The sequence below is a fragment of the Saimiri boliviensis genome, chromosome 18 (assembly GCF_048565385.1).
Source record: "Saimiri boliviensis isolate mSaiBol1 chromosome 18, mSaiBol1.pri, whole genome shotgun sequence".
Classification (NCBI taxonomy): domain Eukaryota; kingdom Metazoa; phylum Chordata; class Mammalia; order Primates; family Cebidae; genus Saimiri; species Saimiri boliviensis.
This window is the reverse complement of record NC_133466.1, coordinates 24,560,439-24,586,088: the sequence shown is the minus strand read 5'-3', so window position 1 is coordinate 24,586,088 and position 25,650 is coordinate 24,560,439. Positions and strand designations below refer to the sequence as shown.

The following is a 25,650-nucleotide window of genomic DNA, read 5'->3' as shown; positions in this document are numbered from 1 at the left end:
GTTGCGCAATTTTGGTCTTCCTGATAACTGATTTCTTTGCCGTTTCTCTTCTCTGGTTCAATGCATAGAAGTTTTCCAGTATTAGTTTTATTAGCTTCCACTTACTAAATTCTGCTTACAGGTTCTTGCTTAGTCTAGATAGTAAGCAGGAACTTACTGTATAAGTTGACAGACTACATAACCTGATAGACTACCTAAGCAGGAACCTTGTAAGCAGGAACTCAGTAAATGGAAGCTAATTAAAACTATATGCCAGGCAGGTGCCAGTATTTTTTGTGCATTATCTCATTTAAGTTTCATAGCAACCTCGAGGCAGAAGCTGTTTCTTTTTTGGGGGGCGGGGGGGAGGAACGGAGTCTTACTCTGTCGCCCAGGCTGGAGTGCAGTGGTGCGATCTCGGTTCACTGCAACCTTCGCCTCCCGGGTTCAAACGATTCTCCTGCCTCAGCCTCCCGAGTAGCTGGGACTAGAGGCGCGTGTTACAATGCCCGGCTTTTTTTAAAATTTATTTTTATTTTATTTTTTATTTTTTGTATTTTCTGGGTTTCACCATGTTAGCCAGGATGGTCTGGATCCCCTGAACTCGTGATCCACCTGCCTCGGCCTCCCAAAGTGCTGGGATTACAGGCGGGAGCCACCGCACTGTCCGGTAGGTGCCACTTCTATGAAACCTGACCAGTTAATGCCCCACTCCGCAGCCCAAGCTCTTACCCACTGCTTCTCTTCTTCAGTTCACTCCTGATATGGAACTGTCGTGACACTCCAAAGTCTCTATGTAGTTATAAATAAACGTTATCTGGAAGAGCAGCCGAGAAGAAGCCGCAAAATAACCCAAATGTAGTGGGCACCAGAGGCAGAAATGATACTGCAAGTCGGCCACCCAAAGAGCTGGATTACAGGCGTGAGCCACCGCTCCCGGCCGAGACCCACTTTCAAAGCTCACTCACGCGTCCTCACTAGCCAGCTTCAGGGCTAGGATAGCCTTTATGTGCAAAGGGGGAAAAAACAGGTATTTCCCAAATCCGTAGCGGCAGAGGGGCTCGATCCTTACTGGAAATGGTGAAAAGCCTTCTTGCGCCTTAAGTCAGCCCACTAGACTCATTAAGATAGCGAACCCCAGAGGGCTGCCCAGGTCGCTTCCCGATAGCCTGAGGTCAGAGACCCTGCCCCTGGGGCAGACGACGAGGGGCGGTGCGGGTGGCGCCGCCAGGGGTGCGCATGGGTGGGTGCAGGCGGGACGGAGGCTCGAGCCGCCCTAGCGGCGGCCCCTCCGGGTGTCCCGCGCCTCGCCTTGAAGGAGGGCGGCAACGCAATTTCAGTATCTGGGAGACGGGCTGCCCCACCCCCGCGGGCAAAACCCTGATTTAGCTTAAGGGATGGAGGCGGGACCCGGGCGCAGGCTCGCGGCGTGGGAGGCTACCGCCCGCGCCCACAGACGCCGCGCGCAGCGAGGCTGAGCTCCGCGCCGGGAGGGTCCCGGGGGCCGAGGAGCGCCGCGCTCGGTTGTCAAGGCAACCCCGCGCGGCTGGAGAAGCCTGCGCTCGCCGCCCGGCCCGAGCCGCTTCCGGAAGTGACGCGAATTCACCTGCAGAGCTGGGGTGGGGAGGAGGGGCGGAGGGTGCAGAGGTGCCGCCGCTGCCGCGAGCCAGTCGGGAGCGCGCGAGGCCGGGGAGCCTGGGACCCGGAGCGAGAGCTGCCCACCTGCAGCCGCCGCCCGCCGACTGCAGCCACCATGGCGCTCCTGCTGCGCTTCGTGCTCCTGTGCGGAGTCGCGGGTGAGTTGGGGCCTTGGGGTCCTCAGCCCCCGCCCAGCCTGGGAGCGCTCGCTGCCCGCAGCCACCCAGGAACAATGGGGCGTGGGGGAGGGGGCGGGCGCAATTTGGGGGCGCTGCTGCGGCGGCGGCGGGGCGGGCAGAATTGCGCAGGGGCGCTTTTGCGGGGCCGGGCGCCCCAGCCTGGCAGGGTGGAGCCGCGGCGGAGGGGCTCGGGCGCGGCGCGTCAGGTGCGCCTCGCAGGTCTCCCGTAGCTCTCTGCCCCGGTGCGGGCTTGCCTTTCTTTACTCTGGCCCTCTCCCTTGTCTGCCTCCGTGTCGGTTCTATCGAGCGTTACCCGATTTCAAAAGCCTTGGGCGGCGAGTTTTCAGGTGTCGAGTCGCCCAGGCGGGGAGGCTGAATTGAAACGCCATTATTTAATGGCCAGGAGCTGCCCCGCACCTCCGATCGACCGAGCTACCTCTAGGAAAGAGGCGCTGAGCGAACGCCAGCCTGGACATGCTTAGTCTCCTGAAAGCCGCGGGCCCGGGCAAGAGCTAACCCGACGCACACTGTGAACTAGACCGTGGGAAATCAAAAGTGGGTGCCTGCAGAATGCACCATTGGTTTCTGAAGTCCCGAGGCAAAGTGCAAAGGAGAATTTCAGTGACCTCGCTTTTAAGTTTGTAATGAGTCGGTTCATTTTGGAGATAAGACGGACTGAGTTGTACAGGGTAATTGCGACTGCTCCTTTTCTCTGGGAGGGGGGAAAATGGCATGTAAAAATGCGTGGACCATTAGGAGGCATTTTTACATGCCATTTACATGCCGTTTTTTGACATTTCAAAAAACTGGTGTTTCCATGTCAGCGTTTTAACCAACTGATCTTGTTTGGCAAATTAAGCACTTGCCGCTTTTTGTAACCAAATAATTCATTTTTTAAAATCCTAGGTAGGATCCTAGGGGCACACTTAGTGTAGCCTCTAGAAGGATAATTCTTTTTATTTATTTATTTATTTTATTTATTTATTTATTTATTTTGGTTAAGTGCTCTGAAGCGGGATCGGGTGGCCCTTTCTGTTGGGGGTGGCTCTCTGCTTCCTGTTGAAATGTTAATTCCATTGTTGGGTGCCACAGCTGTGAGCATTACTCATGGGATCGGCATTCTATTAACAAGTCTAATCTTCTATCTGAGCCTATATAGCACTACCTCCACCTTTTTGATATATATGGTTTAGACTTGGCTGGCTGATATGTCGAAAGTAACGCTTCCGGAGAAGATGAAGGGCCAGCTTACATAATACATTCCCACCTTTTTATTTTTATTTTTATTTTTTGTCTAGGCTGGACCTGAAATTCAAGTTGAGAACACAGTGTTTGTGTTTTCTGGGTGGAAAAATGTTTTAGCCCACATCTAAAGCAGAAAAGTGGAAGAAGATAAATTATGTGGGGGAACTATTTTTATGGGAATATTTAGAAAATTTGATTTATTTTATTTTTTGGAATGCCTCACTTTGATACGCACAATCCTAAAACACAATATTTTGATACATAGAGTCATTGTGCTCATAAGATATACGCTATGGTACAGTGAACATCTACTCGAAGGCCCAATGTCTTCAGCTAAACAAGACAACTATTTCTATTCCAATTTTTCAGTTTAAGAAACAGCTGAGGCCAGGCATGGTGGCCGTAATCCCAGCAATTTTGGAGGTTGAGACCAGCCCGGGCCACATGGCAAGATCCCACTTCTACAGAAATAACAAAACAAAACTCAAAAAGAACTAGTTAGATGCAGTGATGCTTGCCATAGTCCCAGCTACTTGGGAGGCTGAGATGGAAAGATTGCCTGAGCGTGGTAGGTCGAAGCTACAGTGAGCCCTGATCATGACACTTCAGCCTGGGTGACAGAGTGAGACCCTGTCTCAAAAAAGGGGAAAAAAAAGGCCAGGCTCGGTGGCCCACACTGTAATCCCAGCACTTTGGGAGGCCGAGTTGGGCGGTTCACTTTAGGTCAGCAGTTCGAGACCAGCCTGGCCAACACAGTGAAACTTTGTCTCTACTTAAAATACAAAAATTAGCTGAGCGTCATGGCATTTGCCTGTAATTTCAGCTAATTGGAAAGCTAAGACAGAGAATTGCTTGAACCCGGGAGGTGATGATTGCAGTGAGCCGAGATTTCGTCACTGTACTCCAGCCTGGGCGACAGAGCAAGACTCTCAGAAAAAAAAGAAGAAAGAAGCAGGTCAAACTAATTGATGGGTGGCTTTATGGCTTTATTTCTTCAGATATTTCTGACCACTTAGAAATGCATTGTTACGAACTCAAGTTCACTGTTAACATGATCTGACTCCTACATTAGCAAAACAAGGAAAAGACTTTCATATTTAAATTATACTATCAGTGATAGATACTCCTCTAGCTCGGAAAGAGTTTTGTGGTATACTCTGGCTGCAGATGGGATTCCTTTTGATGCGTTTTTATTGCCTCCCTACTGGTGAGTCATACTACTAATAATCCATAGTAGCAGTAGTAGTATGCAGTGGCAGTAGTAGTAAAATTAAACCCCTGATCAATTACTAAATGCCAGATACTGTTCTAAGGGCTTTACGTACCTATGTACTCAATGTACCAAGCAACCCAAGAGGGTGTTTATCATAATTATCCCTGTTGTACAAATAGAGAAACGGAGGCACAGAGTGGTTATATAACTTGCCCAGGTCACAGATTTGCTCTTGAATCTGTGCTGTCATCACACTGCTCTTCTGCCTCTACAGCAGCCACTTCCTCTTACTACCACTGGTCATCTGTCATTTATTAAGAACATACTGTTGGTTTGACTGTGTGCCAAATACTCAAGCCTTTTATTTATTTTATTTTTTTTCTCCTCCCTCCCTCCCTCAGGCTTTTATTATTAACTCCTTAATGTCATAGGCTTAGTGAATACTTTGAGGCATTGTGAGGATACTAGGATTTTCCAGGACTTGGGTCGACACGTGGCCTGTGGACCTGCAGCATCAGCATTACTTAGGGATCTTGGTTTGGGGTGGTGTTCTTCACATTGCCAACATGAATAGAACTAAAAAAGTCTGGTCTCCCAACACCTTGTTAGCTATTTGATGGTGGTCAAGCCTCACTGTGTGTCTGTTGCCTTACGTGTCAAGAATGGGGATCCTGGAGCAGGTGATGAGAGTTGGAGGTGGGAGGGTTGGGTAGATGTTGGTCAAGGGATACAAAATTAAATCCATTGTCCAACATGGTGACTGTAGTTAATATCAATGTATTATATTTTTGAAGATCACTGAGTAGATTTTAAATGTTCTCACCACAAAAAGTATGTGAGGTAATGCATATGTTAATTCCCTTGATTTAGCCATTTCACAAGGCACACATATTTCAAAATAATGTGTTATATATAGATAAATATACACATTTTTTGTCTGAAAAATAAATAGAAAAAAACAAATAGGGACTTTACTATCTGAGAGTTGTTGAGGAGTAAAGTGAGATGCTTATCATTTTCTTTTACCTGTAGCCTTTACTTTACATTAAAAAAGAAAAAAGATAAGATGTGATCTTTATCCTCTCCCTATTCCCCTCTTAATCATTTCATTCCTGCATTTATATCACCATCAGAAGAAAAGATGCCTCTCCTTCAGGCAAGCTCCTTATCCTGTCTGTTGTGGGATCTCCATTGATTACCAACTTAACTCATTGCGCTAGATCAGAGGACAGGGCCATTGCCTGTATTCATTGTTGCTGTCCCTGCATGATCTTGTGGCTCCTGGCAGACAGCTAGTATTCAGCAAGTCTTTTTCGCATGTCTACAAGTTTCAACTTGTTGCCATTAGGCCTGTGTATATGATACACTCTCTTCAGTTCATCTCTCTCTTCCTTCTCATCTAGTAAAGATGATCCTTATAGTAATTATTCCACTAGTCATGTCTTACTCAGTTTTTAATCTAAGGAAGTTGAGCTTCTGCTTTATCTCTGACCTTGTTCTATTTTTTCTCCTGCTTCAGTTGCCAAAGGTTACAGCAGTGCATGTGCCAAATTGACTTATCTCTTTGGAGCTCCTTGACACCTATTTTGGTTCTTTCCCACCCTGTTGACCTGCCCTTTACTGCCTTCTAAAATAGGTCCTTTAAATGTCAGCCTTTCTTACGGTTTAGCCCATAGCCAATCTTGATTTTAAACCTGTAAGGCCTCTCTTATCCATCATAGTACTCTCTCAAGTAGTTGCTAGTACATTAAAAATATTTTCAGCTCCCAGCCTAGCCAGCATGGTAAAACCCTGTCTCTACTAAAAATACAAAAATTAGCCAGGAGTCGTGATGCGCATCTGTAATCCCAGCTATTCATGAGGCTGAGGCAGAAGAATTGCTTGAATCTGGGAGGTTGAGGTTTTGAGAGCCAAGATCGTGCTACTGTACTCCAGCCTTGGTGACAGAGCAAGACTCCATCTCAAAATATAGATATATGTTTACATGATGTCACTGCTGACCACATTTTGTGTGGTAAAGATCTGAAGGGTGTACTGAGAGCTTGGTGGGAGCTGACAGGTCTGTCAGGTTATGCACCCTAACCCCACAGTACTAGGACACTGTGGAAGTGTCGAGAAGTGAGGTTATACACCGAGGTTTATTCCGCTGAATGGTAGCCATGTAGCACCTCTCAATGAAGGTAGAGCTGCCAGAACTAACACAGGCATCCTCTGGGGGGACGTACGCAGTCCCTGTTGAAACACAGCAGGACAGTGTGGGGCTTCCACTTTGATCTGGAAAACTTTTCTGAAGAAGATATAGTGGAACCTGATGTCTGGTTGCTTGAATGAGTGGCACAAAAACGTTGGAGAGATTTCTGGCTTGAGTGTATGATGATGTCACTAACTTACAGGAAATAAAAAGGAGCAGGTTTTCGGGAATGACAGTGAACTTAAGTTTAAACAGTAGTATTTGAGGTACCTGAGGACGACGGAGGTTAAAAAAAATATATCTGGTGGGAAGATTTCAACAAAGGACTGGATTTCAGGAAAGAGACAAACATTGGTGATACAGACTTGAGAACTCACTGCTGATAGGTTGGCGTCTGTGTAAGGTTAAGGAGGAAATGCAGATGGGACTAGAAGAGAAGGTGAAATGTGAGGCAGGGGAAACATCAACTTCTTTTTTTTTTTTTTTTTTTTTTTTTTTTGAGCAGAGTCTTGCTTTGTCACCGAGGCTGGAGTGCAGTGGTTCCATGTCAGCTCACTGCAACCTCCGCCTCCTGGATTCAAGTGATTCTCCTGCCTGAGCCTCCCTAGTAGCTGGGACTACAGGTGCATGTTACCATGCTCGGCTGATTTTTAATAGAGATGGGGTTTCACCATGTTAACCAGGATTGTCTCAATCTCCTGACCTCATGATCCGTTCACCTCAGCCTCCCAAAGGAAACATCAACTTCTAATGAGTACGTGGGAAAGCAGCTGGGAGCAAGAAGGAGTGATAGAGGATACAGGAGACCTAGAGGATGAAGGTGTCCTAGAGACTGATGCAAAAGTGAGCCTAGTGGGTTTTAGCATTGGGAGACTGTTGAGAACATTCAGAAAGTTCCCATGGGGAGGACAGTTCCTTAGGGGTGAGAGTAAAGCAACATTTTAATAGAGGAATGGGCATCAGATAAGTGGAGAGTGAAAAATAAACTTCCCATTTGCAGGTGGTTTGACAGTGAAGCTTTGCAAACGTGGCCTTAACATTTGCAGGTGGTTTGACAGTGAAGCTTTGCAAACGTGGCCTTAATTCCAGAAGGCAGTAGCATATCCCAGGGGAGAAGGTATACGCTAGCAGATAATGACTCTCTTAACTTCCCTCCGTCTAGACCTACAAGCTTGTCCACATCATCATTCTTCCATAAAACATGGTATTTCTCCTTAACGCTGATTCCTGAACTTCGAACCTTTTGGCTTCTCAGGGATGTCACTCTGTTGTCTCATCTATTGTATCTGGATTCCATCAACTTTAAACGAGCTTATTTTACCTTCTTTATAGACTTTCGCTACCATTATCTCTTCTTTTCCTTTATTTTTAATCTTTAAATTATTAATTTTTTTGAGACAGTGTCTCCGTCTTTCTGCCCAGGCTGGAGTACAGTGGGCTCAGATGATTTTTCTGCCTCAGCCTCTCAAGTAGCTGGGACTACAGGCACTCAGCCTTATTTTTCTTTCTTAACCAGATTTCTGGAAAAAATGGCCCACAGGTGCTAACTGATTATTTTCCTTCATGTCTGCTAATTCTTCCATCCTTTACAATTTAATTTTCTTCCCCTTCTACTCCTACCAAACTGCAGTTGGTCTGATGGTCACATCACACCTTCAGCCTCTTAAACCTCAGCACAAATAGCTCTATTGAACAGTTTCTTCCTGCTCTTCAGCTATTCCTCATTTCCCTTTGTGTGGTCCATTTCCTTCTTGTACCACAAATGCCAAGGGTTCTCAGGTTATGCAGTTACTGTTTATTTGCTTATTTGCCTCCAGTCCATTGCTAGTTTCCCTTTTCCAGCTTTACTCATATCAAACCCTCCATTTAACGTCTCTACACAGACTTCCCACAGGCATCTCTAGCTGATTCTGTTTCACACTCTTCTCTCTCACGTTAATTGGCATTTTCAGCCACCAAAATGCCCAGGCAAAAATATGAATATCTTACTTGGCCCTTCCTATTTTCCCACCTGCTCATATCCAATTTCTAAGTCACTATGTCCCTCCAGCCACTACTTGTAACCTAGGTTATCTAGTTATCTCTTCAGCTTGTTGAGATGCTTTCATAATTGGCCCCCGATTGGGGGAACTTTACCCTGCCCTCCAGGCACATCCTGTTACTTACTGCAGCATGTTCTAACCCTTATCACGCATGCCTGTATTGTCACTGTTTTCTCTTGCCAGGCTGTCCATTTCATAGATCAGGGACTGTTTACATTGTATTCTCAGTATATGGCACAGTGCATGTTTGTTGCATAAATGGGGACAGGTGTTCTAGACAGGAATTCATGTTTGTAGGCTTGGGAAGGACCTAGAGGGGAAAGAGCATTTGAAGATTAAGAATAGCTGCATCATAGAAGTGAGCAGGGCTGGACTGTGTGTCCCGCACACGTCAGCTTTGCTTCAGCTTTGCCAGTTGTTCGGGAATGGAGTTTATGTCACCACTCACATTTAGTTCTCCTGCTTGCAGCCAGTTTTCTCCCCTTCCCTTCTTTCTACCTTTCATCTGTCATAGAAGTCATCAGCAGGTGAGAGTTGATGCTTTCCATCATTAAATAAAGGAAATAATTGAGGCTGGGAACTTTGGATTTGGTTGATTTGGTGGCTAGCAAGTAGTGGATGTGAAGATAATTATTAAATTTATTATTAAGATAATTATTAAAGTAACCCAGAAAGCAATTAAAAATTATCTAACATGAATGACCTTATGGCTTTATCTTACTTTCATCTAACTTCTGTTTCTTAAGAAAACAAACCAAGCTGGGCCTGGTGGCTCACCCCTGTAATCCCGGTACTTTGTGAGGCCGAGGCAGGCAGATCACCTGAGGTTGGGAGTTTGAGACCACCCTGACCAACATGGAGAAACCCCGCCTCTCCTAAAAATAGTAAGATTAGCTGGGCGTGAATACAAAATTAGCTGGGCGTGGTGGCATGTGCCTATAATCCCAGCTCACTTGAACTGGGAGGGGGAGGTTGCGGTGAGCCGAGATCATGCCATTGCGCTCCAGCCTGGGCAACAAGAGTGAAAACTCCATCCCCCCACAAAGAAAAAGAAAGAAAGAAAGAAAAGAAAACCTAATAATCTAGAATAATAATTGTTTGATTGGGTTTGGATTTAGGCTGGTTTCTTTTTCGAGACAGTCTTGCTCTGTCACAGGCTGGAGTGCAGTGGTGTGATCTCGACTCACTGCATCCTCTGCCTTCTGGGTTCAAGCAATTCTCTTGCCTCAGCCCCCCGAGTAGCTGGGATTACAGGCATCCATTACCATGCCCAGCTATTATTTTTTATTTTTTATTTTTAGTAGAGATGGTGTTTTGCCATGTTGGCCAGCATGGTCTTGAACTCCTGATCTCAGGTGATCTACTTGTGGAATCCCAAAGTGCTGGGATTACAGACTCGAGCCACCTCGCTTAGCCGGTTGATTTTTCTCCCCCAACCCCAAGACAAAATCTCACTCTGTTGCCCAGGCTGGAGTGCAGTGGTATGATCTTGGCTCACTGCAACTTCCACCTTCTGGGTTCAAGGGATTCTCCTGCCTCAGCCTCCCGAGTAGCTGAGATTATAGGCGTGCGCCACCACAGCTGGCAAATTTTTGTATTTTTAGTAAAGATGGGTTTTCACAATGTTGGCCAGGCTGGTCTTGAACTCCTGACCTCCTGATCCACCCACCTCAGCCTCCCAAAGTGCTGGGATTACAGGCGTGAGCCACCATGCCCGGTCGGTTGATTTCTATTAAGAGTGTAATGCTACGTGGAAATAAGGAGGTAAGTGGAGTAAGTAACATTTTCTAGCTCGGGTTTCCTATCTTTTTCTGCTTGATTTCTTCAGTGGGGCAGCAGTTACGAATGGTGGAGCATGAGGAGTATAGAAGAATGTCACCTTGACGAGGTGACATGATTCAGAAAGCCAGAACCAAGTTCATCGTTTGCTTTGGTGATCTCTTGGAGCTCTTCTATTTTTTGACAGTCTCGCCCTATTGCCTAGGCTAGAGTGCAGTGTCAAGATTTGGCTCACTGCAACCTCCACCTCCCAGGTTCAAGCATTTTCCCGCTTAGTCTACTAAGTAGCCAAGTATAGGCATATGCCACCATGCTAGGCTAATTTTTGCATTTTTAGTAGAGGTGGGGTTTTACCATGTTGGCCAGGCTGGTCTCAAACTGCTGTCCTCAAGTGATCCGCCCATCTCAGCCTCCTGAAGTACTGGGATTACATGTGTGAGCCACTGTGCCTGGCCTGTATTTATCTCTTCTGTGCCTTCCCACTTGTCTTTCTTCCCTCACCTTATTGCCTCACCCATTCTTTTTTTCAATGAAGAGCCAGTTAGAGGCTAGGAATGGTGGTGCATGCCTGTAATTCCAGCACTTTAGAAGGCCAAGGTAGGAGAATCACTTGAGTTCAAGACCAGGCTGGGCAACATAACAAGACCTTGTCTCTACAGATAAATACAAAAATTAGCTGGGGTGTGGTGGCATGTGCCTGTTACAGTCCCAGCTATTCAGAAGGCTGAGGGAGGAGAATCACCTGAGCCCAGGAGTCAAGGGTGCAGTGTGCTGTGATTATACCACTGTACTCCATCCTGGGCGACAGTGAAACTCTGTGTCCAAAACAAGTTAGCCAATTAGAGTTTAATTAAGCTTTTGAGTTTAACTTGACTCAGCAGTATTTGCAATTTATTTCAATTGTCAGGGTGCTTGCAGAAAAAAAAAAAAAAGACTGTTTCTTGATCTATTGATAAAGGGAAGATAGGAAAAAGGAAGGAGATAATAGTAACTTTTTTTTTTTTTTTTAGATGAAGTCTCACTCTGTTGCCCAAGCTGGAGTGCAGTGGCACAGTCTTGGCTCACCACAACCTCCATCTCAAGCAATTCTCCTGCCCCAGCCTCCCAAGTAGCTGGGACTACAGGCACGAGTCACCATGCCCATCTCAAAGATACTTCTTACAAAATGGAATGGGAATGGTTTTAATTTCATTTACTTCTAAGAAATAAAAGTGTGTTGGAAAAAAACAAAAACAAAAAATGTGTGTTGGCTGGGCTCGGTAGCTCATGCCTGTAATCCCAGTACTTTGGGAGGCCGAGGTGGGTGGATCATGAGGTCAGGAGTTCAAGACCAGACTGGCTAACATGGTGAAACCCGGTCTCTACTAAAAAATACAAAAATTAGCTGGGCATGGTGGCTCATGTCCCAGCGACTTGGGAGGCTGAGGTAGGAGAATTGCTTGAACTTGGAAGTGGGAGGTGGAGGTTGCAGTGAGCCAAGATTGCACCACTGCACCCAGCCTGGACTTCACAGTGAGACTCCATCTTTAAAAAAAAAGAAAAGAAAAGAAATAAAAGTGTGTTAAGATTTTAAAAAGAAACAGCATAACTAAATGCAGTTACTTTTTCTCTTTCCCACAGTTAGATGTGTATTCTATGTAAGTTTTATACATTTTTCAGAGGAAGCGTGGTTTGACTATACACTTGAGGTTCTCTCAGGGAACATACAGAGACAATGAGCCAAATTTGTTTAGCCCTGCCTTTGTTCAGTTGTTGGGGTGACTGTCACTCTCTTCAGTCTTTCTTACAAGTATATTAAACTCTTGAAGACTGGACAGTTGAGATTTCTCTAAAGACCAGCCACAAACTTTTGACTGTGTTTTGTGCCAGGGTAGTTCTGTAGGAAGTATTGAGAAGACTTAACTTACTTAGTTGTACAGTGTGAAAGCAGATACTTTTAGAATGAACTAGCAAAGTGACCATATCTTATTTTTATTTATTTATTTATTTATTTATTTTTTTATTGTTTTTTTTTTTTTTTTGAGACAGAGTGTCGCTCTTGTTACCCAGGCTGGAGTGCAATGGCACGATCTCGGCTCACCGCAACCTCCGCCTCCTGGGTTCAAGCAATTCTCCTGCCTCAGCCTCCTGAGTAGCTGGGACTACAGGCACGCGCCACCATGCCCAGCTAATTTTTTTTTTTTTTTGTATTTTTAGTAGAGACGGGGTTTCACCGTTTCACCACGTTGACCAGGATGGTCTCGATCTCCCGACCTTGTGATCCACCCGCCTCGGCCTCCCAAAGTGCTGGGATTACAGGCTTGAGCCACCACACCCGGCCTCATATCTTATTTTTAAAGACAATTCCACACCCATCTCATTTAGAGCCACTCTCTTAACCTTGGGATAAAAAGGACACATTCTATTCTCATTCATAGGAAACAAGTCCTAAAGCCGAGGCAGTTGTGGCATTGGTGTAGAACAGTGCTGTCCAGCAGAAATATAATGCAAGCCACATATGTAATTTAAAATTTGCTGGTAGCCACAGTAAAATGCAAAAAGAAAAATGTGAAGTGAAATTGAATATATTTTGTTTAACACAAAACATACCAAATATGCTTATTTCCATACATAATCAAATGAAAAATACTGAGATGTTAAAATGTTTTTCATGCTTTGCCTGAATCTGGTCAGTGTTTGACTTACAGCACATCTCATTTGCACTACCCTCGTTTCAAGTACCAGCAGCTACCGTATTGGTCAGCACTTGGAGCTTTAGTTCCGGTCACCTTCCACCATAGTCCTCGAACGTCTAACCCAAGAAGCATGGGTGCAGTGTGCCATCAGAACAGCTTTCTCAAATGGAACATGCCTTTGGAATTGTTCTCATGAGATTTTACTTCTAAAATAGTTATTATTATTTTTTTGGTCATATAGTGTTTATTTTTTGTTAGCAATGAGCTAAAATAAAGTTTATTTCTTAATCTCTTGTAATCATTTGAACATTTGTTACAGGCACACAAAATTATATCAGCTGTCGTTATTCCATAGTTAAAGGCAATCACATTTTGAGTATAAAGCGGAAAAGTGTATGCATAAAGATTATAGTTTTAACTTGCCTTCAGGGGAAAAAAACGCATTTATGGAGAGGTGCAAAATAAGCAGGAAAGAAAGGGCCCAGGTAATGGTTGCTGGGGAAATTTGAAGTCGCTTAGTGGTATTAAAAAGGAACTTAAGCCAAGATTGAGACAGTCAAGTTAGACATGCTCACAACAGGGATAATTTTCTTGTTGGAGTTAACCTTCATTAACTTTAGGATTTTTCTATAAGGGAATACACTGTTTGTTCATTTTGCTAATAACATCTGTGTCTATTTCTTGAATTTCTTATTTTCTGTGATCTCATCTTTATAAGACATTTCATCTGGTGGGTTTTGGGTGTTTTTGTTTTTGTTTTTGTTTTGCTAAATGGTCACTTTTCCTGTCTCATGTTAATTGAAAAGGAAGAGAAGTGAGCTTGAGATTTTCTCTGAGCAGGAAGGCAAAGGAAGATTTCCTTATATGGTGTGACACATATTATTCTATGAAGGTGATGAAAATATTCACCATGGCAACCAATCTGCCTTACCCATAATGCAAAATACCCTATTTGCATTTATTTTGCCAGAGAATTTTGAAATTAAGATCTATGTAGTAAAGAATATGGGGAAGGTAATGTAGTATTTCAGTTGAAAAGGAGAATAGTTTAATTTTTCTTTTGACTAGTCAAGTGCAGTATTAAGAAGGAGGGAAAGAGAAGAACAAAGGGTTTGATCTGTAACTGGCTGTGAACAATTGATTGAAATAATTCACTACTTTTAGACCAGCCAAGAAGAAGGATTTTGACCAGAATTGGAATTCGAATGCTCCCCCAAGATGAGTATGTCTGTGTGCAGGGAGAGGGGGGAAGAGTTGAGTCACAGTCCAGTTCAGCAAATCTCTACCAGGATGTTTATTTTTTACCTCCCCATATCTGATTTCCCATTGTCATTTACATTTTTTCTGGTCCTGCTTTGTATATTTTGTATTAAATATTTCTTATAAGCAGGCTCAATTCCTGTGGAAGTTTGAGAGTAAATAAATAATATAATGTGTACTTACAGGCAGGGCATTGTAATAGTTGCTTCAGGAGATATAAATGAGTAACACTTCCAGTACTCTTGGCAAGCTTAAATCCGGAGGGAGGAATCAGACAATTATTCATGCAGCTATGGTACCAGGCAGAGCCAGGCAGGAATCATAGCAGATATGCTAGCTAAAAAAATGTAAGATATTCTCATTATTCCTTCTGTGCCCTTAAGTGGCATCGCTAAACCATTTTTCCCTCCACCTTGGGAACCCCTCATCCTTTGAGACTTCTGCCTCTGCTTGTACCTAACTTGGAGTTGCTTCTCCTTGTCGACAAGAAATACCACTCAGCTTCATATCCACCCCCTCCCCCAGCATTATGTGGCATTTTAGTATTTACATTTTACAGTGTGCTTTTCTAGCATCCTTACACCACATTTTCTTGACCTTTCAAATACAGTGATTTTTTTAGCCATTTTATTTAGGCAACCCTCTCCTTATGCTTTGGGTTTTTCCCCCCCCAAACTTAACCAGAGACCCTTTAATGCTTAGATCTTCAGTTCTAAAACCGTGAACTCTAATGTCATGCCTCCCAGTTTTCTCACTCTGCATCACACCTTCTCCTTAATATCAGTGAGACCTCCAGACCCTTCCCCAACCCTCACACTGGTCTTCTGACTACTTGAAAACCAGAGTTTCTTTATTAATCCTGGTTAGACTCCAGCCCCCATTCCTGATATGCATCAGTTCTACAGTTTCTTTGCTCCTGCTCACAAAGTGTGAGGCACAGCTGTGTGGATTGGGGAGATACTTTTTGTTGTCCAGTTTTGTCTTTATCTTTTTTTTTTTTTGGAGACACAGTTTCACTCTGCTTCACAGGCTGGAGTGCGGTGGCACGATCTCGGCTCTCTGCAACCTCCACCTTCGATGTTTAAGTGATTCTCCTGCCTCAGCCTCCTGAGTAGTTGGGATTACAGGTGTGCACCACAATGCCCGGCTAATTTTTTGTGTTTTCAATAGAGACGGGTTTCTCCATGTTGGTCAGGCTGACCTCGAACTCTCGACCTCAGGTGATCCACCGTCCTTGGCCTCTCACAGTGCTGGTATTGCAGATGGGAGCCACTTTGCCCAGCCCCCTTTTTGTCTCAATTTTAAGTACATTGTTAAAGCATTAGAACGTTGTATATTTAACAAAAACAATTTAAGTTTGCTTGTTTCTTATTCCTTCAGGCATTCTAAAATTTATTTTTAAGTAAAGCTTTTTAATGGAAGTTACGACATACACAGAAGACCACACGGTTTAGAGAGAGAATTAATTTTTGTAAGTGTATGGGGTAGAGCAGTGTCACAAAGTGGACACACCTACATACCGAGCAACCTGATGCAGAAATAGAACCCAGCCCACGTCTCAGAAGCCCTGTCATGCCCCTTCCAGTCCCTTTCTTCAATATTTTTTTCTTTTTTCTTTTTTTTTGAGATGGAGTCTTGCTCTGCTGCTCATGCTGGAGTGCAGTGGTATGATCTCGGCTCACTGCAACCTTCGCTTCCTAGGTTCATGTGATTCTCCTGTCTCAGCCTCCTGAGTAGCTGGGACTATGGCCACACGCCACCACGCCAGGCTAATTGTTTTTTTTTTTTTTTTTTTTTTTTTAAGACGGGGTTTCACCATGTTTGATCAGGATGGTCCTGAACTCCCGACCTCAGGTGATCTGCCCGCCTTGACCTCCAAAGTGCTTGGATTACAGGTGTGAGCCACCGTGCCTGGCCCCTTTGTATTTTTTGAACAGAGACAGGGTTCCACCATATTGGCCAGGCTGGTCTTGAACTCTTGACCTCAAGTGATCACACACCTTGACCTCCCAAAGTGCTGGGAGTAAAGGCATGAGCCACCACACCCAGCCCCCTTCACATTTTTTCCACTCTTTTCTGATTTCTAACAATGTAGATTAGTGTTAACGTTTTATGTAAATAGAATTTTACATTTTGTCTTTTTTGTCTAATTTCTTTTACTTCTCATGTTTGTAAGATTATTCATGTTTTGTAGCTTTGGTTTATTCACTTGCATTGCTGTATGGTATTATGTGAATGTACTACAATTGATTTATTTATTCTATTGAACCCCTTTTCCTAGCTTTTTTGCCATTATAAAGATACTATTGTGACTTTATCCTATGTGTGTTTTCATGCATGTGCAAATAAATTTCTACTTATCAATGGAATTTCTGAGTCCTGTAGGTTATACGCAAATATCACTTTAGCAGATACTCCCTTTATCCCAGCTTTTTTGCCATTATGAAAATACTACCGAGGCATTATCCTTATACATAAGTTTTGCTTTACTTGGTACTGCTTATCAGTTTTCCAAAGCTAATTGAACCAGTTGACACTTTAAGCAATAGAGTATGAAAGTTGCAGTTGTGGCCAGACATGACGGCTGACAGCTGTAATCCCAGCACTTTCGGATGCCGAGGTGGGCGGATCACCTGAGGTCAGGAGTTTGAGACCAGCCTGACTAACATGGCAAAACCCTGTCTCTACTAAAAATACAAAAATTAGTCGGTCGTGGTGGCAGGTGCCTGTAATCCCAACTACTCATAAGGCTGAGGCAGGGAGAATCACTTGAACCTGGGAGTTGGAGGTTGCAGTGAGCTGAGATTGTGTCACTGCACTCCAGCCTGGGCGATGGAGCAAGACTCCATCTCAAAAAGAAAGAAAGTTAAAGTTCCAGTTGGTCTACATCCTCATCATGGCCTTCTTTCATTTTGACTATTCTGGTGGATGTGTTAGTGCCATCTCATTGTGATTTTCTTTTCTTATTCTTTTTATTATGGAAAATTTCAAATATATGTAAAACTAGCACTTTGGGAGGCCAAGGCAAGCAGATCATGAGGTCAGGAATTAAAGGCCAGCCTGACCATCATGGTGAAACCCTGTCTCTACTAAAAATACAAAAATCAGCTGGTCATGGTGGTGTGTGCCTGTGGTCTCAGCTACTCTGGAGGCTGAGGCAGGAGAATCGCTTGAACTCGAGAGGCGGAGGTTGCAGTGAGCCAAGATCACGCCACTGCACTCAAGCCTGAGCGACAGAGTGAGACTCCATCCCCACCCCCACTACCAAAAAAAATACTGGTTCCTGGTTTGTATAACTTATTTCTTTAAAGTGAATCATTTTTTGACTGTTACTGGGTGTGCTGAGACAGGGTCTTGTTCTGTCACCCAGGCTGGCACCAGAGGTACAATTATGGCTCATCGCAGCCTCAACTTCCCAGGCTCAAGTGAGCCTCCAGTTCAGCCTCCCTGGTAGCTGGGACCACAGGCATGTGCCACCACACCTGACTAATTTTTTGATTTTTGTAGATAAGAGCTCTCACTATGATCTACCCTGCTTAGATCTACCATGCCTGGCTAATTTTTTGTAAATATGAATTCTCACTGTGTTGCCTAGGTTTGTCTTGAACTCCTGGGTTCAAGTGATCGTCCCTCTTCATCACCTCCCAAAGTGGTGGGATTGTTATAGGGGAGAGCCATATTATTGTGTTTTTATAGTAAGTATTCTAATTTCTGTGAGCCAAATTCAACAATGCTACTGAATGTGTCCTCTCTTTAAAATAGTAACCCTTATGACATGTTTTGACATTTTTCACAAAGCTCAATATTAAATTCTTCATAACGTTTGGTATTAAGGTCATATCCTCTTTCCAAGCAATCAAACAAGCATGTAAGACTTTGGAATATACATCTAGATTCCTCTTATTGACCAGGCACATTGGCTTACACCTGTAATCCCATCACTTTGGGAGGCCCAGGCAGGTAGATCACTTGAGCTTGGGAGTTCAAGACCAGCCCAGATAACACAGTGAGACCCCATCTTTACAAAAATATACAAAAATTTGTGGGGCATGGTGGCATGCACCTGTAGTCTCAGCTACTGGAGAGGCTAAGGTGGGAGGATGGCTTGAGCCAGGAGGTGGAGGCTGCAGTAAGCCAAGATTGTGCCACTGCACTCTAGCCTGGGTGACAGAGTTAGAGTCTGTCTCCAAAAAAAAAAAAGCCTCTTATTTTTATTTGTAAAATTTTCATTTTTTGTTAATTTCTTTGGAATAGCTCTAGATATTTTGAGAAGAATCATATATCAGTGTGTATTTTTTTCCTTCATTTTGTCCTAGAGATAGCTGAAAAATAACACAGCTTTTTTTCATCTATAGAATGAAGAATCTGTAGTTGTGATTTTAGAAGATACCCCATAAAAGTTTTTCTTAGCATAGTTCTCTTATGTTAAACTATATATAGAGTAGCATCAATGTTAGTTTCTTACCAGATTTGCTAACAAATTTCTCCTTAAGAAATAAGTATCCTGCCTTTCCTTCTGTCAGCACATGACCAGGCTTGCTCATTTCCCTCTGAGCTGTTTCTCCCATCTAGGCCTCATTGTTCGATTGCTTTGCTTCCCTGGATGGACAGTCATCCCAAGGCTCCTTTCCCGTGCCTGTGGCCCTCTCTCCCATCACCATTCCTCTTTCAGAAAGTTCCTTCATTTCACTTTCCCTCTGCTCTGAGCTTCCTCCTTCTACTTGTCCAAGGCTGGAAGGGAAAGGGCTGACTGAATAAATCTTGGGACACACCCTCCAGAGAGAAAGCACTGACACTTCTGGTTAAGTTAATGTGTGCTTCAGAATAGGGACATGTAAATATCTATAGTCGAGGAAATGTTGTATAAAAGAGAAGAGGAAGCAATTAACACTGCCTGTGGGTATCAGGGGAACTTCCGAGGTGAGCTGCCAAGTAAAATGTACTTTTATTTATTTTTTCCTTTTGAGACAGACTCACTCTGTCTTCTAGGCTGGAGTGCAGTGGTGTGATCTCAGCTCACTGCAACCTCTGCCACCCTGATTCAAGCGATTCTCCTGCCTCAGCCTCCTAAGTAGCTGGGACTATGGGCATGTGTCACCACACCCAGCTAATTTTTGTATTTTTAGTAGAGACAGGGTTTCACCTTGTTGGCCAGGCTGGTCTTGAACTCTTCTTGACCTCAAATGACCCACCCACCTTGGCCTTCTGAAGTGTTGGGATTACAGGCGTGAGCCACCCTGCCAGGCCTAAAATGTATTTTGATAAGTGGCTGGAGGTGCTCTCTGGGAAGAAGGTAGAATAAGAGAGAAAAGGGACTTTTAGACATAGAAGGAAAAGCATGTACCAACAGTGTTCCACAAATGTGGACTGATTTGTCTTGATTTGTTGATTTTATGATTGGCCCCAGATCAAATCAATTTCATTGTTGTAGTTAATTTTGTCAGGTTTTTTTTTTTCACTACTTTGAAATATGCCATCATTCATTCCTAGAGCAGTTTCCCTTATCTTACGTACTTGTGCCTGTAAACCTTGCTTTGCCTGCCTCTTCCCTCAAAGATCCCAAAATTGTTATCTGCTTATCTCCAGGCATCTAAAATCTGCTGTTTTATTGTTGCAACAAAGTGCTTTGTTGACTGCTTAAATCTCAAGACAGATTATGTGGTTTGCTAACTCATAATTCTTAGCTCCTCTCTGTCACTGCTTGGATTCTGCAGTGAGACACGATGTTTAAAATCTCTGTGCATATGCCATCACTGGTCAGGCTTTTCATCTATTCTCTTTCTGGGATAGATTTAAAACACAGAAAATATGTTTCAAAATGTTCCTTTTGTTTTGTTTCCTCAGTGATGGAGAAAAGAAAACCTTCATTCAACAAATGTTTGTTGAATGCCAAGTACCCTAAATTTTGCTCTGTTAAAGAAAACTCGTGATGATAAAGGATAGCATAATCTTTGCCTCTAAAGTCAAATGTGAAATAGTCACTGGGGGCAGCATGCGAGAGAAGGACACAGAGTAAAAGGCAGTTTCAGTAAAGTGAGAAAAGTGCCTGTGATGAAAGCATTGTTAGTGGCCCAAGGAGTAAATAGGATATCCTTATTACCTAAACAGATTTCTTCCTGCTCTTGAATTTTCTTGTCTCATTTCCTCATTTTTTCTAATTTCGGTGCCTTTATGATATTTTACTTCCCTCTTCTTCCACCTTAGTCTGGATTAAGTAACTAGTGTTATTCAGCGTTTACTTGGATTTCGCATAAGAAGCAGTTCTTTGATGTCATTGCCTGGAATGCCTGTTCCACAGGTTTTGTAAGGATCAAACGAAATAATAAATGTAAAGCCCTTTGCATAATGCTTGACTTACAGATAAGCAGTAAATTTAAATTCCTGTGCACCTCTATATCTTAATGTGCATACATTTTTTTTTTCTCCTGAGAAGGACCAGCCAAGCAGTTCTCTCGTGTCTTTATTGGCTATAGATTGAAAATTACATTTTTCCATTGTTTTGTGAATTCCCAATATGTCTAAATCTTCTTGAGAATTTTTGCCGAATTCATTAACTTCGTGTCCAGTTGAACAGTATACCTTATCCATGATGGGAAGCTTCATTGCCCTGGGAAACTGAATGCAGTCTGTACTAGTCTGCTCAGACTGCCGTAACAAAATACCATAGACAAAATAGCAACACAAAATACCATAGATGCCTTAAACAATAGAAACTTGCTTTTTCACAGTTCTGGAGTCTGGGCAGTCCAAGATTAAGGTACCAGCAAATTTGGTTTCTGGTGAGGGCCCTCTTCCTGGTTGGCAGACAGCTGACTTCTCCCTCTGTCCTCAGTGGCAGAGAGAGTGCTCCAGTGTTTCCTTTTCTTATAAAGGTGTTAATTCCATCTGTTCTGAGTGCCACCCTATGGCCTCATTTAACCTTAATCACTCCTTAAAAGCCTTACCTCTAATACAGTCACATTGGGGGTTAGGAATTCAACATATGAATTTTGGAAGGGACATGATTTAGTCCACCACTGTCCCCCCAAAATTATTTTTATTATGTTAGCATATTTACTAGTATACATATTATATGTTGAATGTTACGTTCTTTTTGAAAAACCTAATTGGATTCAGTGATTGTATTTGCTGTCAGGTGAATGGAACTAAACCTGAAGTTGGCAATGTTTAGTCATACTTCTATTTATATGAGAGAAAGTCAGTGTTACTACCCAGAAGCCAAATTTTAGTCACATCTTTTTGCTGGAGAGGACTGGTTCTACCTGATATATTTGCCCTCACTCTTTGTCTGAGGTAGATGAGCTTGAATTTCTTACTGTGATTTTTCTGCCTGTTGTTGGACATCTAGGTTGTTTTCAGATGTTTTTTGTTTCAGAGTGCATCAGTGAATAATATCCTTATACATAGAAGCTGTTCACCTATGAGAGTTCAGCTGCAGTTCCTAAAAGTGGGTTAAACATTGACATTTCACAGGTCTTCTACTGTGCTGGCAATAGGTTGTGCTGATTTACTTTCCATGTTGCCATGGTTTCCAACACTTTTGCCAACATTGGCTTTATTGAATCTTTTTAATCATTGTCAATTTTACATTTGAAATACGATGTTACATTATTTTAATTTTTATTTCTTTAATTATAAATGTATGCTCTCGTTAGTCTTTTTTAAAAATAGACTTTATTTTGTACAGCAGTTTTAGATTTATAGTAAAATTGAGCAGAAAGCACAGAGTTCCCCTATACCCCCTTCCTCCACATACCACAGTCTCCCTTACTTGTCAACACGTTCCCCACCAGAGTGTACCTTTGTTAGAATGGGCGAACCTGTATTGACATATCATTATCACCTAGAGTTCATAGTTTATATCAGGGTTCACTCTCTGGGTTTGAACAAATTTATGACATGTAGCCACCATTGTAGTATTACACAGAAGCATTTTCCTGCCGTAAAAATCCTGTGTTCCACCTATTCTACCCCTCCCTCTTTCCCCTGCAGCCATTGATTTTTGTACTGTCTCCATAGTTTAGCTTTTTCCAGAATATCATATAGTTGTAATTGTACAGTGTGTAGCCTTTTGAGAGTGGCTTTTTTCACTCAGTAATATGCAGTTGCATTTAAGTTTCCTCCATGTCTTTTCATGACTAAAGTATGCATTTTTGACTTGGTATGCAATACTACAGAAGTAATACAGTGTTCTTTTCTAAACAGAAGGTACTTGATGCCCATTTGTTCTAGTGAAGGTAATTCTGATTATTTGATTAAGGTGATGTCTACCAGATTTCTTCATTGTAAAGTTCATAACATTGCCACCCTCCTAGAAGAATAGCTTCTTTAATTATCTCTGGTTTGTTTCCAGTGTTATAGTGGAAACAGATCTTTTAAGGCCTTAGTAGGAGGTGATATCAAGGGCTAAAAAAATACTCTTTGATGAACTCATGTCATTTTGATGCTCAGATATAAGTCAGACTGTGCAAAAGAGAAGCTCTAAAGAACCAAGTGATTTAGAAACTGGAGCTAAGAAAAGCAAGCAGAAAACTGGGAAATGTTATTTCAGTCACTGCCAATATGGGATGTGGTTCAGTCTGTTTATTTATATAATATGATCCAGCGCTGTGCACTATTAACTAGACTCTGCAAATACTTGTAGCTTAATAATGTGCTGCATATTTTATCACATCCTGAATATAAATTTGGATAAAATGATAAGATTTGGTATTTGATTTACTTTTTAAACAGCATTTGAACCTGCAAATAGTTTGCAAGTTAAATTATTAATCTATTTGCTACATTAATAAAATTGGGCAGTGTTAGGAAAGATGCCCAGGGACGCTGCATGAGACCAAATGTCTGTCTTTTGTCTTATATAATTTGTGTCTGTTGCATACTTCAGCACTTGAAAAACTATGCCTCTGTGAAAAGAGGCCCTTCAGTGTTGCTAGGAAACCCAGGAAGTGTTTTATATGATCTCAAGATTTTAATTTATTTCTAGTGCAACACAATGAAGAGGAATTGAAGGTTTTAACCATTTTTTGGGAAAAAAAAAAAAAAAAACCCTGAAAGTCATTAAAAAATCATTTTAAAATACCATTAGCAGCGTGCTCATTTAAAAAAATCTCAGAATGAATAAAGCAGAAATGGGCAATCATCTTCCTTAAAATCTTAATTCTCAAAAGTAATTGTTATTAACAGTTTGACATATATCTTTTTATTTTGTTACACATATATATTTTAAGGCAGTCTTTTTAAATTAGTTTATATGTATCAAACAAGAAATAAAGATAATATGAAAACTAAGTTGCATTTTATTTTGATCATTTTGTGTAGTATAAGTACTGAGAGCATGAATTTGGAGGTTTTCAAATTTAGATGTCTAATTGAAGTTATTTAACTTTTTTTTTTTTGAGATAGATTCTCACTCTGTCGCCGGGGTGGAGTACAGTGGTGCAATCTCAGCTCACTGCAACCTCCACCTCCTAGTTCAAGTGATTCTCCTGCGTTAGCCTCCCAAGTAGCTGGGATTACAGACGCATGCCACCATACTTGGCTAATTTTTCTATTTTTATTAGAGATGGGGTTTTACCATGTCGGCCAGGATGGTCTTGAGCTCTTGACCTCATGATCCACCCGCCTCAGCTTCCTGAAGTGTTGGGATTACAGGCGTGAGCCACTGAGCCTGGCCTTATTTTACATTTCTAGTTGATCTCTACAAAATGAAAACTCTAAAAGCACACAGTAACCAGGAAGTTTTCATTGTTATTGATAGAAGTTTTTCGTTCTCACTTATATATTCTTAGCTCATATTTGAACTATTTTTTTATTTGTTTTGGAATGAGATTTTCATTTTTAAGTGTACTTAGATTATTCTTAATCTTATTTGATGCATGAAGTATTACTAACCAAACTAAATTTATAAAATTTATCAAATTTATAATCCACTCACCAGTTCTTTTCTACTATGTGCAAAGAACTACAGCAGAGATAAGAGGTAGCTGGAATTTCTTCCAGCCCTAATAGAGCTAATAATTCAATAGTAAATCAGAACATGCATTTCAAAAGGTCCTAGAAATACAAGGTAGTATAGGAAGAAGATAAGTTTCTGAACGTCTAGAAGATGTGACAAGCCAGTTGCTCAATTCTATAATCCCAGGACTTTGGGAGGCTGAGACAGGAGGATTACTTGAGCCTCAGGAGTTAGAGACCGGACTAGGTAACATAGTGAGACCCCACCCCCACCCCTCAAAAAAAAAAGAAAAAGAAAAATGAAATAGAAGGTGTGACACAACTCTGGATGCTACTAAGTCAATAAAATTTATTTAGAAAAAAAATTTCAAGGCAACATATGCTAAGTGCTGAGTAAGTGATACAGAGGGTAGAAAGCAAAGTATAATCAGCGTTCATAGAGGAGGAGAGAAAAATTATTGTAGGGTAGAGAGGTAGAAATGACTTAATGAATGAAGTAAGAATGAAATTATTAGAAATAATAGAGTTTATTTAGGTTAAATAGGAGAAACACTTGAAGTTATACACATAAATACCAAATCATATCCTTTTAAATAGAAACATGGGCATGAAATGGAGGCCAGAGTAGTTGGACTTTTGGGCTGGATCGGTAGGTTTGGATGATGTCTTATCAGTATTTGCTGGGTAACAAACCAACTCAGACTTGAGAGGCTTAAAACAAAATCATATATTTGTGATCCCATGGGTTGCTGGTTAGACTAGGCTAGGATGGAAAATTAACGGACTCAACAGTGGGGCTGCAGAGAGCTGGTCTGGACTAGGGCTGAGTATTCTATCAAAATTTATTTGAAAAACAGCATCGAGATAGTCACTGTGGGGAATTAGGACTTTGGATTGATTTACTCTTAATTTTCTTCTAATGTGTTTATTTTTTTGGTGGGAGCAGAGGAAAGGGAGAGGAAGAGAGAAGCAGGCCCCATGCACTGACCATATCTTAGTGCTTAGGGCCTCTTCCAGGTCACCATCCAGCTCTGAAGGCTGTCAGAGTCAGGTGACATCGCTCCAAATAGTAGAGCTGCTCTTCAACAGAAAGTGGTGAAACTTGCAGTTATGCATACTTTAGATGTTTGAATTTAGACTTAAGAAAACATTGAGTAATCACAAGTAAACCATAGATGTGACAAACTAGTGCTGCACATGCTTTTATAGTGTGAATAGGAAAAAAGTTTTTTATTTTTATTATTATTATTTTTTTTGAGATGGAGTTTTCACTCTTGTTACCCAGGCTGGAGTGCAATGGCACAATCTTGGCTCACCGCAACCTCCGCCTCTTGGGTTCAGGCAATTTTCCTGCCTCAGCCTCCCGAGTAGATGGGATTACAGGCACGTGCCACCATGCCCAGCTAATTTTTGTATTTTTAGTAGAGATGGGGTTTCACCATGTTGACCAGGATGATCTCGATCTCTTGACCTTGTGATCCACCCACCTCAG

The 25,650-nt window shown here is 42.3% G+C and overlaps 1 protein-coding gene across 2 annotated transcripts in view; it reads left to right on the top strand.

Annotated features, from left to right (window-relative positions):
- The first annotated feature begins 1,427 nt into the window (after positions 1-1,427).
- The window catches only part of CXADR (CXADR cell adhesion molecule), a 66,641-nt gene continuing 42,418 nt past the window's right edge, over positions 1,428-25,650 (top strand). For both annotated transcript variants that reach the window (XM_039480459.2, XM_039480458.2), the window contains exon 1: positions 1,428-1,775. In XM_039480459.2, the coding sequence (XP_039336393.1) occupies positions 1,733-1,775 (43 nt within the window). In that variant the 5' untranslated portion in view covers positions 1,428-1,732. The remainder of the gene's footprint in view (positions 1,776-25,650) is intronic.